The 15,732-nt window shown below is 53.7% G+C and overlaps 1 protein-coding gene across 1 annotated transcript in view; it reads left to right on the top strand.

Moving 5' to 3' along the window:
* ARRDC1 (arrestin domain containing 1) overlaps positions 1-12,767 on the top strand; it is a 41,481-nt gene extending 28,714 nt beyond the window's left edge. Inside the window, exons 3-8 of the mRNA XM_009557064.2 lie at positions 3,143-3,193; positions 3,712-3,866; positions 4,869-5,051; positions 5,429-5,605; positions 5,765-6,176; positions 7,522-12,767. Of these exons, the coding sequence (XP_009555359.2) occupies positions 3,143-3,193; positions 3,712-3,866; positions 4,869-5,051; positions 5,429-5,605; positions 5,765-6,176; positions 7,522-7,586 (1,043 nt within the window). The 3' untranslated portion in view covers positions 7,587-12,767. The remainder of the gene's footprint in view (positions 1-3,142; positions 3,194-3,711; positions 3,867-4,868; positions 5,052-5,428; positions 5,606-5,764; positions 6,177-7,521) is intronic.
* Positions 12,768-15,732: the final 2,965 nt, after the last annotated feature.

Genomic DNA, 15,732 nt, shown 5'->3' with positions numbered 1-15,732 from the left:
TGAAGGGTCTGAAGCCCAGGGCCTATGGAAGCGGCTGAGGGCTCTGGGGCTGTTTAGTCTGGCGAAGAGGAGGCTGAGGGGAGACCTCATCATTCTCTGCAGCTCCTGGAAAGGAGGTTGTGATGAGGTGGGTGCTGGGCTCTGCTCCCAAGTAATGAGAGGAAATGAGCTCAAGCTCCACCAGGGGAGGTTTAGGTTGGATATTACAAAAACTTTCTTTACTGACAGAGTGGTGAAGCCCTGGCAGAGGCTGCCCAGGGCAGTGGGGGAGCCTCCATCTGTGGAGGGGTTAAAAAAGCTTGTAGTCAAGCACCTTTCTTGACTGCAGGTGCTTCAGGATATGGTTTAGTTGGCATGTTGGGGTTGGACTGACAGTTGGGCTGGATGAGCTCAGGGGTCTTTTCCAACCGTAATGATTCCATGATTCTGTGATTCTAAGATCAATGTTGAATGGTGTCCGATAAAAGGCAGAGAACCCTGGGCAGCAAACAAGCTCTGGGATAGTTGTTTTTGTTTGTATCAGGCAGGCTTTACCCCATAACCAACCACGAAAGGCACCTGCTCTATCTCCAAGCACTGCCTGTCCCCAAAAGGGGGACAAAAGGTGTTAAGGGCTATGAAGATGCTCTGAGGGCTGGAGGACCTGTGATGCAAGGACAGGCTGAGAGAGTTGGGGTTGTTCAGCCTGGAGAGGAGAAGGCTGGGAAGATCTTCCAGTACTGAAAGAGGCTCCAGGGAAGCTGAGGAGGGGCTCTTGATGAGGGAGTGCAAGGAGAGGACCAGGGGGAATGGCTTTAAATTGGAAGGGGTAAGATTTAGATTAGACATTAGGAAGAAATTCTTCACGATGAGGGTGAGGAGGCCCTGGGCCAGGCTGCCCAGAGCAGTGGTGGCTGCCCTATCCCTGGAGGTGTTCCAGGCCAGGTTGGATGGGGCTTGGAGCCCCTGATCCAGTGGGAGGTGTCCCTGCCCATGGCACGGGTGGGACTGGATGGGCTTTGAGGTCCCTTCAGCCCGAAGCGCTCCGGGTCCCGGCCGGCTCCGCTGCGCCACCTGCCGGCAGCGCCGGGAACTGCAGCAGCGCCCGCAGCCGCCGGGCGAGATGCCTCTCGTGTTATTCACAGGATCATAGAACGCTTTAGGTTGGAAGGGACCACAAAGCCCATCCAGTTCCACCCCCTGCCATGGGCAGGGACACCTCCCACTGGATCCTTTGGCTCAGAGCCCCATCCAACCTGGCCTTGAACACCTCCCAGGATGTGGCAGCCACCACTGCTCCGGGCCGGGGCCTCATCACCCTCACGGGTACAATTTCTCCTTGATATTTTCTCTGCCTTTGTGCCACAGGCGATCTGTGCGCTCACCGGGGCGCCCTCAGGTCCCCGTGGGGAGGCTGAGCAAGTGGAGGGGCCACTTTTCATCACAAGAAGGATGCAGTGAGTCCAACGCCAGCTCCGCTGCCTTGTAGGTGGATCGCAGTGTGGCAAGAGGGAGGAGGGTGCCTTATTTAGAGGAAGGATATGGAGCTGTTGGAACAGGTCCAGAGGAGTCTACCAAGATGATCTGAGTGCTGGAGCACCTTCCATACGAGGACAGGCTGAGAGAGTTGGGCTTGTTCAGCCTGGAAGGCTCTGAGGAGACCTTATAGCGACCTTCCAGTACCTGGAGGGGGTACAAGAAAGCTGGGGAGGGGCTGTTTACAAAGGCTTCTGATGATAGGACGAGGGGCAATGGGTATAAACTGGAGAGGGGCAGATTTAGACTGGACATAAGGAGGAATTTCTCCACTAGGAGATGTGGTGAGACACTGGCCCAGGTTGCCCAGGGAAGCTGTGGCTGCCCCATCCCTGGAGGTGTTCAAGGCCAGGTTGGATGGGCCTTGGGCAGCCTGATCCAGTGGGAGGTGTCCCTGCCCGTGCAGGGAGTTGGAGCTGGATAGACTTTAAGGTCCCTGCCAACCCAAACTATTCCATGATTTTATGCTATGATTTTATGATTCTCTCTCCCCATCTCCCCATCACGTAATCCACTTAGTCCCCTGATGATAGGACTCTTACTGTCAGCTCTGGTGCCAGTGTTGCTGACGGGCAAGCTGTCACCTCCATCGTGCATTGACAACAGAGCGAGCCACCGCTCGAGCCTTGGTACCTCCAGCAATGATCCAACAAAGCAGAACAAACACTGTGGGGTTTAACAGGAATTCAGGTCTCCTCTTTAGTGCTTACACATCAAAACCAAACCCTCTTGTGTTTACACGTTTTTAACAATTGTGGATAAGCCTTAGGGCTCCTCTTACTGAAGGCAACTTTGGGAGCTGCCTGATGTTACTGAATACCAGTGTGGGTCCAGTTCAGCCGTCCTGCTGCCCTGGGAGGGAATCCAGGATCTGGATGGGAATGCCAGAGGGTGAGTGGTCAGGAAGTCTGAATCTGTAGCTGTTGTTTTACCTGTGTGCTGAGTCTTAGGCATAATTTGTGCCCTCAAGGCTGCCATTGCAGAGTCCAGTATGGCTAAAGAAAACCCATGTTGAGCTTTTAACCTTGTGGAAATCTTCTCCTCGGCTCCTGTTGTCTAAGCAGCTGGGCTGAGGTATCGCAGGTGCCATCCTGTGACTGGAATTGGATTTAGGCCTGGAAGATGGACCTCTGGTTCCACCTTCTGAGCACTGTGCAGCCTTCCTGGGCCTTGGTGTGTGGCTAAGGCTGTAGTGGCTTGATGCCCACCAGACCTCAGACAGGGGCTGTTCTTTCTCGCCTTCCCCCTGGCTGGCTGCAGCCTACTTGAGGAACCATAAACACACAACATCCTTTTTCTATGCCTTGTGTCAGTAATTTGCGGCCAATTACAATGGCACTGGGATCCTTTAAACCCTGTCCTGAATGACCTTATTTCCAGGATGTCTCAATGTAGAACCAGTCACTGGGAATGGAGGCATCATCTGTCCCAAGGAGAGGTGGCTGCCAGCAGATGCTCCCGATGACTCCAGCACTGCTCATCACGTCTGGAGTTGCTCAGTGGGCTGCGGGGAGCTGAAGAAGTAGTGTGTTGTTCCTCAGGTGGTGTCTCCAGAAGATCACCCTCTCCAGAAGATGACACAATTCCAAGCTCTGTCCCACTCACCTGTTTCTCTTGTTTCCTGCAGGGGTCCTGACAGCTGGAGAACACAACTTCCCCTTCCAGTTCCTGCTGCCAGGTATGATGTGGATAAATGGCTGAAGGTGATTCCACGTCAGCCTTGGCTCTTGCTGCCTCTTGAGCTGTGCTGAGCAGGACTTAGGCTGGATGGCAGAGGCAGGCTGGCCTGGGGGCACCAGAGGGAACGTAAGGTCAGCCCCAGACCACAGAGGAACTTAGACCAGTGGGTGCTTTCTAAGCTGTCACCGCTGCCTCTCCAAGCACGACCCTGTGAGCTCTTAATGTGCACGGAGGTCCTGGTGAGCCAGCCGTCCCGTACACGGTGTACTCGGAGAGGATCTCTGCTCTAGCACCGTGGTTGCAGAGAATCCCTTCTGCAAGAAGGCTGCAGCAAGGTCTCTGAATGACCTAAGCGTTCAGCCTCATGTCTTTTTTTGGGAAATCTCCATGTGCTCTGTCTCTGGGGTACTGGCAGGACTCCTCAGGTGAGGAGGAAGGCTGTTAAAGGGACTGTACTTCCAGTTCAGAAACGCTTGGCCTGACTCAACCTTGCAATCCTTTCTTTCTCACCTCCAGCCTCTGCTCCTACATCCTTCGAAGGCCCTTTTGGCAAGGTCCTCCATCAGGTGAAAGCTGTGATAGACACGCCTCGCTTCTCCAAGGACTACAAGTGCAACAAGATCTTCTACGTTCTCTGCCCTCTCAATTTGAATGACATCCCTGACATCGAGGTAACGACAGGGAGGAGCGTGGCTGGGAGGTGCCAAGGCTTCAGCACTTGTCCTGCCTGCTGTCTGGGGAATAATTGTGTGGTTGGACAACTCTGCGCTGGCTCAGGACAAAGACTCAGTCTGTCCTGCTTTGCCATCAGTCCGTGCTCCAAGTGATTCTTCATTCTTGTGCACTTTGCTTTGAAAGATTTAGGTGAATTTTCAGTGCACAGAGAGAGGTGTTGGCCGATAGCACCAGGTGCTTGTAGAGATCTGTGTTTGGTGAACTCGCTTAGGAGGGAAGAGCCACTAATCATAGGATGGTTTGGGTTGGAAGAGACCTTAAAGCCCACCCAGTTCCACTCCCTGCTATGGGCAGTGACACCTCCCACTGGATCAGGGGCTCCAAGCCCCATTCAACCTGGCTTTGAACACCTCCAGGGATGGGGCAGCCTCCACTGCTCTGGGCAACCTGGGCCAGGGCCTCATCACCCTCACAGGAAAAGCATTTCTTCCTGAGATCTCCCCTCTTTCAGCTTAAAACCATTGCCCCTCCTGCACTCCCTGATCAAGAGCCCCTCCCCAGCTTTCCTGGAGTCCCTTTCAGTACTGGAAACTGCTCTAACGTCTCCCCGGAGCCTTCTCTTGTCCAGGCTGAACAACCCCAACTCTCTCAGCCTATCCTAGTATGGAAGATGCTGCAGCCCTCAGATCATCTTTTTTGCAGTATCTTTCATCTTCAAACCTTTCCCTCTCATCCTATCCCTGCACTCCCTGACAGCAAAATTGGAGGGATGGAGAAGTGAGCCCTCTTAGAAACATAGAATCATAGAATGGTTTTAGTTGGAAGGGACCTTAAAGATCATCCTAATTCCAGTCCCCCTGTGACGGGCAGTGCTGTGTTGCTAGTTCTTTGCTTCCTTTAGACCAGATGCTTCTGCTTGGTTGTTTTGAATCTCTTGTTTTCCTGGAGGCTCCCTGACACTCTTGAGCCAACATCTCTGTTTCTCTGCTGTCCTGCAGCAGCCCAACACGATGTCAGTCACCAAGAAGTTCAACTACAAGCTTGTGAAAAGTGGCAACATTATCTTGACAGCCACCTCTGATCTGAAAGGGTACATTGTGGGGCAAGCAATCCAGCTCCGCACGGACATAGAGAACAAATCGGGCCGGGACACTGGGGCTGTGGTAGCCAGTCTGCTCCAGGTAAGCATCCAAAAGGGTGATTCTTTAGCTTGTGCTGGTACTCCACCCCTCTGAGGCCCCTGTGTAACTGGGGCAGTTCTCAGCAGAGTGCATCTCTGCTGTGTGTGGCTGGGAGGTGGCAGCGAGAAGTCCAGACCTCTGGCTGATTCTTTCTCTCCTTTTTCCTGGGGAAAGAGGTGGTAGAACTTGTCTTGCTTATGCTGACTCAGTCTATCATATAACGATGGGTATTTCTGCTCTGTAATATGCACGTTAGGTTTGTGCTTGTCCTTGTTTGAGTGTGCGGTTGGGCGGGTTTGTGTCCTGACTTAATTTTGTGGGAGACAGAAGGCCACCTGCAGGCTTTCTGCTAGCTGTACTTTTTCCTGTCTGTGCAGAAAGTGGCTTATAAATCCAAGCGCTGGATTTACGACCTGAGGACCATTGCAGAGGTGGAAGGCTCAGGTGTGAAAGCCTGGAAACATGCCGAATGGAAGGAGCAAATCCTCGTTCCAGCCCTGCCCCAGTCCATTCTGCAGGGCTGTAGCCTCATACATATCGACTACTACATCCAAGTGAGTACATCCCTGCTCCTGGAAGCTCCTGCTCCTTTCTGGGTTGAGCTCAATCTCTGAACTCTTTAGTTGTGTGGTGTGGATGGTTCTCACATCAGGTAAACCCTCCTGGTACAATGTATCGTGAACAGGATGCCACTGTTCTTTCTTCTTTTCCAGGTTTCCCTCAAGTCTCCAGAGGTTTCAGTCACTCTCCCCATCTATATCGGTAACATTGCTGTGAACAGGGTGCCCCTGAGTCCTTCCCGGTCCATCCAGCACATTCCCTCTGCAGTGGTGCCCAGTGCCCCTCCGGAGGAAGAGGAAGCTGCCAGCGGTTATCACCCGATGGACAATATCTCGATCCCCACCAAAAGCCATTCCCAGCAACAGCCGTTTAGCTACGCCCCAGGACTGAGCTTCCAGGAGATAAGGGTGGACTCGGAGCAGACGGGCTCCCCAAACCATCCCACACTCTGCCTGTCGACGGGAGCCACGGTCCCTTACTATGCCGAGGGGAATGTGGTGCCTGTCCCCACGGCCAGCTCTCTCATTTTGCCTCCGGAGTACAGCACGTGGGGCTACCCGTACGGTGAGCAGCCCGCCGCTGGGATCTGAACAGGCTGTGGTAGTGAACATCTCCTACACAAGAAGATAGGGCCACGAAGATGGTCTGAGGGCTGGAGCATCTCCCATACGAAGACAGGCTGAGAGAGTTGGGGTTGTTCAGCCTGGACAAGAGAAGGCAGTGGGGAGACCTTAGGGCAGCTTCCAGTACTGAAAGGGGCTCCAGGAAAGCTGGGGAGGGGCTCTGGATCAGGCAGTGCAGGAGGGGCAATGGTTTTAAGCTGAAAGAGGGGAGATCTCAGGAAGAAATGTTTTTCTTGTGAGGGTGATGAGGCCCTGGCCCAGGTTGTCCAGGGAAGTGGTGGCTGCCCCATCCCTGGAGGTGTTCAAGGCCAGGTTGGATGGGGCTTGGAGCCCCTGATCCAGTGGGAGGTGTTCCTGCCCATGGCAGAGGTTGGAACTGGATAGACTTTAAGGTCCCTTCCAACTGAAACCATTCCATGATTCCAGGAGCCTCTTTGCTAGCTGCGAACTGGGTGGGAACACAGGGATGTCAGCCAGCTGGGGGCTGATGTTAGAGGGGATCATGAGATCTCTGCCTGCTTTGGCCTGCAGAGGAGTCCCCTCTCACAGCTGTAAAAGCCAACCAGCCATTCCCACGTCTGCACCCACGCCTGCCCGGGGCTCGTCATGAGAGGATCTCCCTGTTCTTAAATGAGCTTTCAGCTTCCCACTGGCTTTCTAACTTCTTGGCTTGCGGTGAGGCTGGTGGGAGCAGAGCCAGGAAAATGATGTAACTGAAATCTTCTGTCTGCCTGGAGTGGGCCTGCAGCTGGTCTGGAGAGACAGGCTGTGGGGGCGGGAGCTGAGAGACCAGACCATCCCGGGTGGGAAAGCTTGGGGAAATCCCAGCGTGTTGGATTCTTGGGGTCCTGCTTGGGGCAGTAGGGCCCAGCAGTGTCTGTGAGCACAGCGGTACCCAAATAACCTTGTCTGTTCACTGGGGTAAGGAGACGCTCGATGTGTTGCTCCAGCCTTGGCTTGGGGCACATAGATCATGGACCATCTCTAATCTGGAGGTGCTGGAGTACCTGAGTGTGCTTGTGAGAGAAGGGGAGGGACAGAACAGAACTGGAGGTGCTGATTTTAAGCCCTGTAGGCATTGGGACTGGGATGGGGCTGCCTGGCTCAAACTCTGTACAGTCACATCTCCCCTGTATTTCAGTGGGGCAAGTTGTAGGGTGCCTGAATGCACGGCACCTCTACACGTCAGCAGTTTGCTTTGTTCTGCACCAAATTACCTGGGCGGGAGTGAAGGGAACCTCCCAAACACCCACTGTAACTGCTTTTATTCCTTCTCTCCCCTGCAGAGGCGCCTCCATCCTATGAGCAGAGCTGCAGCAGTGCCAACTCCAGCATCAGCAATGGCAACTAGCCTCCCCTGCTTCGAGTCCCGCTGGCGCTGCCCGCCCCCGGGCACCACGGTTTGCCTGTCTTCTGCAAAGTCTGGTACAGCACAAGGCGTCTTTGTATCTCTCTGGCTGCTCAGTGGGGTAAATGGCACATCCCAGCCTGGGCTTTTTAAGTCTCTTTCTAGGCAGGGGTTAAAAACCAAAAAGGGCAGCCAGAGCAGCCTTGAGTGTGTGTAGGAGAGATCTGGGAAACTGAACCCTCTCCTGCTGCGGCACCAAGTGCTGGAGAACTGGTTTTGCCCCAGGGATGCCCTCTGCAGCAGCCTGTGTTTAAAGTACTGTAGTCAACACTAACTGCTTTACTATCAAAGCACCTGCGATGCCTTATCTGAAATGCTCCTGACTTGGCACGTCTCCACTGTAGGCAAAGGCTGGGCTGTGTGGACTTTACCTTCTTTTTTAGGGGCCATGTGCTCTCCAGAAATGGTTTTGACAGCCCTTCGTCCTTGTCCTCATAGGTCCTATGGGTAGCTGGAACAGGAGGTTTCTTGGAGTAAGCAGGTTCGGAAGGGCAGGGACTTAAAAAGCCAAAAGCACAAGCTCTTGCTATGCCTGTGGTGTGGGGTGAGTGACCGGCAGCCTTTGGTGTCCTCACAGTGGGCTGCACCACTGGCTGTATGCGGTGAGAGGAAAGCAGGCTCTGGCAGCAGGGAGCTCGCTGGGACACTTGCTGAGAACCCAAAGGGCGCTGGTGAGCTTGGAGGGAGAGCCCTGTGTTACCTGGCGTGTCCACCAACTGCTTCTGCCTTTTATCATCAAGGGCAGCTTTTCCCTGTGAAGCCCCATAGGTGATGCTCCATCCTTGCTCGCTGCTGGACCGCAGCACCTGGGATGAACAGCACTGGTCACTGCAGGCAGGGGAACCAGGTGACCTGTGTCCCGTCTCCCAGCCCTGCAGGGTGCTCTCTCCATCCCAGCTGCCTTTGGCAGGCCAGAATTCCATGACAATCAAGTTAAAAAAGTCTGTGCGATGCTACCTCTGAGTCTGCCCAAGGACCCTGTCCGAGTAAGCCCTTCCTTTTGGGATAACCCTCCCACGAGGCTCAGCCTGGCGTCTCACAGGAGCGGTTAACACTGCCAAGCCAGTGCGTAAGGACGTTTGGCCTGGGGACTCTGTTCTTTCTGCGAGCTGGTGCTGCTTTACTGCTCGTCTGCTGGGGACTCTGTTCTTTCTGCGAGCCGGTGCTGCTTTACCGCTCATCTGCTGAGCCACAGCAGGGTGCGAAAACGAGGGAGTGGGAACCCAAACTGCTGCGCCTCGTTTGCCACCTCCGCTGGACCTTGGCAGGTCAGGGGAAGAAGCTGGGGGGATGTAAAATAACATTTTTCTTCTGCGCTTTCCCCCTGCCTTGTTTAACTGTTTTATTATTGACTGCCCAAGCTGAGGAAACCACATACCAGATACTTAGTGCTGCAGGCATCCAGCCACGGCTGAAATTATGGACTGCAGACCTTAGGCACCTCTGGGAATCGGTCTCGCTGCCTCACGCTGGGCGGGCAGTCACTGACAGATCTGTTAGGAGCAGTGTGGCCTCTGCCTCCACGGTTTTGCCCGCCTCTGCACGCCCCTGGCCGGCAGCCGGGGACGAGCCCTGCTTTGCACTCTTTCTTTGCAAATGCTTTTTATTTTCTTTTATTTGTTTTTTTAAGTGTTGGAACTGCTTTAAGGGTAGAGTAGAAAGGGTGCCGTTCTGAGCAGTGCTGGCACAACGTGCACCAGTGGCGATAGGATGATTGTCATTGTCTCTGAAAAAGAAATATATATATATATATGAGATGAAGTTCTGTTTTTAATGATTGAATTCATTAATACAAATTTTAATGCTGTATTTAATAAATTATTCTAAGAGAAATGCTGTGCTTTCTCATCCATTTCTGATGCTTATCCATGTGCCTTTCCATGCCAAACCCAGGAATGCACCTTGCTGAGTTCTTAAAAATTAAGGAGGTTTTTGGCTCTCGCTGTGAAGGTGACTTTCTGCCAGGGCAGCTTGATGGTGGTGGTGCCAGGCTCGTGGTTCTGGGTGGCTCCAGAAAGTGGTGCTGCTGCTCTGGCCCTGTGTCTCAAAGCCACGGTTTGGTCTCCAGCAGTGCCTCCTGCTGTTGGACACCAGGACAGAAAGGAGGAGGTGGGAAGGAAGGGGAGAACGGACTTTCCCTTTAAGAGGATGGAGATGGAACAGCCAAGGTCTGGCTGGAAAGGCTGGAGGCCACCACCTCTCCTAAAGAGCCATTTGGAAGAAACACAAAAATGGACGCCGGCTCATTCCCACACTCATGGGGTAGTGATACCATGGCTGGAGAACACTGAGGTTGCTGAGGTGTTGTCACTGCAAGTAGCCTGAGGTGTGATCTGTCTCGGGCACAGGATCCTTCACCATCAACCTAGACTTCTGCCCAGCTTTTATCATGTAGGATGCTCCCTGTTGCCTGGTGGTCTGTGCCTGCTGTGAAAAGCATTGGTGATTTCAGGTACCAAAGGCAGGTGCTTGTTCCGAAGAGTACATCTCTTCCCCGGTACTCTTCCAGTCACCTGGACCTGCTCTGCCTGCGTCAGCCCATAGCTCCTGTGGCCTCCTGTGCTGTTGGCAGTGTGTATCCCACCTTCAGGCCTCAACCCAACTCCCTTCCACACCTCTGGAGAAATTCCTAGGAGCTCTTAAGGCTGGTTTAATAGGCTGCTGGTGTTGGCCTGACAGGTGGACTTCATGATCATCTTGGTCTTTTCCAACCTCACTGATTCTATGATTCTGAATATGCTGGGTTGGGCTTTGAGCTCCCGACTCAACCATGCTCTGGTTGCTTTCCTCCAGCCCTGAAGCTGAGCTGCTGGTGATGTGTTCAGCCTATGTTCCTTGGGTAGAAATGCTGCTTGGTTACTATGTCCAGAGCCACTGGGATGTCCTTCCAGACCCCCAGCCAGTGTCTGTCCTCCTTGTTCAACCTCTACAGTGGGACTGCACCATTCATGGTGAAGCTGTGGAGAGCAGAGGCCAGCAGTGCCTCACACAGCTCCTGTGTTGTGCCATGTCCCTGCGGCACTCCTGGGTCCCTGAGCATCCTCACCCAAGTTATATTTGCTACAAACTGGTCCTTCAGCACCTCTTGCTGTATGCTTGGTCCTTTCCAAAGCAAGGAGCAAGTGGGCACCCTCTTCACTGGTGAGGAAGGTCCATCTCTGCCGACTGCTGTGGAGGGAGCAGGAAGGAGTCAGAGCTGGATCTCATAGTGGTCCTTGTTTTTTGGATGCCAGTGCCGGGCACACACAGCTCCTGCAGGGAAGCTGCTCAAGGACCATCGACACAACTCTGGCCGGGATGCAGCAGGGCTTGCCCTGAAGTTTGGCTCTGAGCAGCCTCACTATTGTGCAACCAGACAGAAATAACCAGCAAGGTGCAGTGGTTTCAACGTTTATGCCCAGCCGTGCCTGAACCCCAGCGCTGCGGCAGCGGATTGAAGCCTGATGCAAAGAGCAGTGTTTGTGTTTCATGGACCCCTTGGAAATGATCCCGGGCTGCAGGATTCAGGAATTAGTCCAGCTCTTCTCAAACCTACCTGCATTAGTGGCCCCAGGGTGCTATGGTAGCAGGGTCCTTGGGGTACAAGAGTGCTTCAATAGGGCTAAACCAGTGTTTGGGTGTGAGGATAATCCGCTCTGGAGAGGGCAAGTGGACAAGCCTTCTGCCCCACTGCTCTCTCTTTTCTCTGTAGCCTTTCTAGCCTCAACCTGTAAGTCCTTGGGAGCTCATGTATGTCCCAGGTCATCCCTCTCTCCTCTTTTTGAGCTCTGTCTCCTGGGCTGTATAAGAAGTGTGACCAGAAGGGTGAGGGAGGGGATTCTGCCCCTCTATTCTGCTCATGTAAGCCCTCAGCTGGAGCCGTGTGTTCTGTTCTGGAGTCTTTGACATAAGAAGAATTTGGAACTGTTGGAGTGAGTCCAGAGGAGGCCACGAAGATGATCCGAGGGTTGGAGCACTTCCCATATGAAAGAGAAGAGAAGGCTGCGGGGGAAACCTTAAAGCAGCTTCCAGTACTGAAAGGGGATCCAGGAAAGCTGGGGAGGGGCTCTGGATCAGGGAGTGCAGGGACAGGATGAGGAGGAATGTTTATCAGCTGCAAGAGGGGAGATGGAGATGAGATCTTAGGAAGAAATGTTTTGCTGTGAGGGTGGGGAGGCCCTGGCCCAGGTTGCCCAGAGCAGTGGTGGCTGCCCCATCCCTGGAGGTGTTCAAGGCCAGGCTGGATGGGGCTTGGAGCAACCGGATCCAGTGGGAGATGTCCCTGCCCATGGCAGGCCATGGAACTGGATGGGCTTTGAGGTCCCTTCCAACCCAAACCATTCGGAATGGAATAAAGAGAAAAAAGCCGAACCCAACTCTGGGTGAAGAACTTAAGCACACAGGAATTAATTTGAGTTCCTGCCTCAAATTTTTCACACAATTGTTTTTGGTTCAGTTTGAAATGGGGTGGGGAGGCGGTGGGGCACGAGTCAAGTTTGTGAGCTGATTGTTTCCAAACTCAGCATTCAATGGAAAATACCAAAATTATCATCTGTCCTTTTGTTTTGTTCTACTGCTTCTTTTTCGTCCTCCACGGCTTTGTTCTCATCCTGCTCTCCACATCTGCCACTTCCATGGTTTTGGCTCTTTCAGTGTTGTCTCTGCTTTGGCCTCTGTTGTCCCACTTGTAGGAGACCAGGAAAGGGAAGACAGGGAGGCGAAGGCTCCTCCTTTAGGGTGATTCCTTCTTACCTTTCCACTGAACTTTCAGTTGTTTTGTAAAAGTAAATGTTTTCTGCCAGGAAGTTTTCCTTTTAAGCCAGCACAAGAGAGGAGATAAAGGTCCTCTGGGGTCTGTTTGGGTTTTATTCTGTATTTTAACATATTTCCAACTATCTACAACAGGAATGTCCCATCCCTGTTCCCGAAGAGAAACTGGGGAGCTGTAAAACCCTCAAAGTTTGTGCCCTTTCTCATACCAATGGCTGTAATTCTCAATTCCTCTGGTTGTCTTTACAGATTTGGGAGTTTTATACAATTTTTGTGATGGCTTTGTACAGCCTAAGACTTCTGCATGATTTGTTACTGGGTTTTAAAAGCTCGACTAGCAGTTTTACATGTTTACCACGGCTTCTGGGAATATTTTTGACCTGGTTTTTCAATGTAAAGAACTGAAAACTGTAAATAAAATCTCTTTTTTTTTAAGACCAGGGTTCTTCTGCTCCAGGTGAGCGTGCCACGAGTGCCGGGAAGGCCTGGAACAGTGAGGGGACGTGGCTGCCGGCTTTCGGAGGTGTTTGGCTCTACAGCTGAGGCTCCACAGCCCATTTAGAGCCAACGCTAACGGAAAGCTGCTTCTCTTCTAGCTTAGTTGGGGTGGGCAGGCACTGGTGGGGGAACTAATTTGTCCCTGGCTCCCATGATGGAGAAAGGTCCAGTTGGAAGGATGTGGGCTCCCATCCGGAGGAAGCACTGAGGCGGTTGGTTTTTTCTCTTCCTGCTGGCAGGAATCCCAGGATGCGGTGGGCTCCATCCCTGCTCGCCCGGCTCAGTGCGGGAGAGGGCGACGTCAGCCTGGCTGGAGCTGGAGCCACCATGGCCAAAGTGCTGCCTGGGGCTGAGCCCCATCCCAGCTTCCACCACTCCTCCCGCAGCTCCTGCTGGAACATGGGGAGCTCGTTGTGAAACAAATCCCATCCTTGCCCCGCTTGCATTAGTTCACACATGAGGCTAAGCCTCTGGAGCCACAGGGTTTGAGGTGGGACAAGAGCCACGGCAGGTGATAGACCGTGAGAGCTCTGTGTTCCTGCTTGTTTCTGCTTCTTGTGGGAGCCTTTTTCCTTCTTGATGGCCCAAGGAGGTTCATCCCAGTGGCTGCAGCATCCCTGGCACCAGATAAAAAGATGGAGTTTGAGCTCCAGCAAATGCAAGGGGAGAGGCACCGGCAGCCCCTCCTGCACCGACCTCTCTCTGCCCCCAATTCCGAAGGCCCAAAAGCACGAGGGTCCCTGAAGGTGCTGGGATCTGGATGTGTGGGGGTTTCCCAACTTCCATGGCCACCTCCCGCCTCAAGCTGGGCATCCCCAGTGCAGGATGGCGCTGATGTTCCAGGGTGATGCTGGCCCTCGCTGCAGCCCAGCACCATTTCCAGATGCTGGTGATTTTTCTTTTCATTACATCCTGGGGTGGAGCAGAAGGAGAGGGACTCTCATCCTGGGGCAGAGCAGAGGGAGAACAAACCCCATCCCTGCATCCCAGGGGGACCATGGGGAGAAGGACCCCTATTCCTCCATCCTGGAGGGAGCACAGAGAGAAGGACCAACCATTCCTCCATCCAGGAGGACGAGGGGAAGGTAGGGAGGAGGACCCCATTCCTCTATCCCAGGGTGAGAGCAGCTAGAAGGACCTCCATCCCTCCACCCTGGGGGGGACAAGTCCAGAGAGGAGGTCCTCCATCACAGCGAGAGTGGAGGAGGAAGGACCACACCCTCCAGGATGTTGGGTAGGGAATGTTGAGGCTCTCTGGTCTCCACACAGTGGAAGGCACTAGAGGGCCCACAGCAGGGAATGCGGAGCAACGTTTTGCCCTCCTGGAGCTGCCAGTGCATGGGGGATTCAGGAGGGGACCATTAATTAATTAGTGGCTGTTAAATTGAGGCCAGGCTGCTCAGGGGTAGTCTTGGGACTCTTATTTTGACTGTGGGGCTCCAGCAGCAACTTTCCTGCCTGCAGCTCTGTTGGGTCTCTGTTGGATGGGCTTTATGGTCCCTTCCAAGATAAACCATTCTAGGATTCTATGAGTGTGGTGAGAATCCCAGGGGTAACCGTGGCACCAGGTCAGGGTCTCCATCCACGGTGGCCATCACTCCATGCAATTTGGAACACGAGAGGGCCGAGCAAACCAAACCGTGCATCCCTGTGCCTGCAGACAGGAGGAAGGTGTTGGAGCAGCGCTGCAGGAATTCAGCCCATGGACCGAGGGAGGGAAAAACATTCCTATGAAAACTGATTAAAAAAATGTGTAAATTGACATCAGAGCCCTGGAAAGCTCCTGTTTCCCTCCAGGAAACAAGCATTCCCCTGCCCAGGGAGGCTGGCGCAGGATTTCCCCAGGCAGCAATTGAGGCAGTAGAATCATAGAATAGTTTGGGTTGGAAGGGACCTTAAAGATCATCCATTTCCAACCCCCTGCCATGGGCAGGGACACCTCCCATTGGATCAGGCTGCCCAAGGCCCATCCAGCCTGGCCTGGAACACCTCCAGGGATGGGAGTAGTGGGGCTGAGGAGCCGTTGGAGGTGTTTGTCTCCTTGGTTGTGTTATCTTGTGCTTTGCCAAAGAGCTGTAAAAGAGCGAATGGCTTTGCAGTCATGGGTTTAGGGGCATCAGAAAGGGAGCGAAGTGGCTTTAAACAGCCCTCCTGTTGGAGCCTCTGGGCAGGACCAGAGTGAGAGGCTCCTGCCTGCCCGGTGCAGCCAAGCCTGGCTTTAGCTAAGAGAGATGGCTTAGACTTTGGGCTTAAAATAACACAAAAGCGGTGGGAGCTGCAAAAAAAAGGATCATTTTCAAAGGACAGAGTTCTTGGCAGCAGCACAGAAGGACTCTGTGACTCTTTCCAGGATCTTCTCGCACGGATTTTTAGGTAGGTTTGTGGAAAACTGCTGCCACTGGGCACTGTCATCACAAGGCATGCCTGAAAGTTTGGGAAACTCATTATCTACTTAATTAGGAACAAGTGATGCTCCTCGCCAGGCAGGGGCTGAGAAGCTGGCACGGGTGCTGGGGTGGAACCCACTCTGCGAGGGGCCAGAGAGCTTTCTGGGGAGCTCTGGGTGCTCACAGGGAAGAGGCGGTGGTTTGTGGGTGTCGCTGAGGCCACACGTGGGGCGCTGTCCCCGCCTCCCCCCGGCCTGCTGGGCGCCGCCATGATGCTGTACGGCAACCAGGGCGCCGCCATGATGCCATACGGCGCGGCCTGACGGGAGCCGCCATGTTGCCGTACGGCAAAGAGGGCGCCGCCATGCTGCTGCGCGCATGCGTCGGGACTGGCGGAGCGTCTCCATTGAGAAGAATGAGGGGAAAGGGGCGTGGCCAAGGCGCGAGGAGCCGCC

This window comes from Cuculus canorus, chromosome 19 (assembly GCF_017976375.1).
Source record: "Cuculus canorus isolate bCucCan1 chromosome 19, bCucCan1.pri, whole genome shotgun sequence".
Lineage (NCBI taxonomy): Eukaryota > Metazoa > Chordata > Aves > Cuculiformes > Cuculidae > Cuculus > Cuculus canorus.
This window is presented reverse-complemented; position numbering and strand designations above follow the sequence as displayed.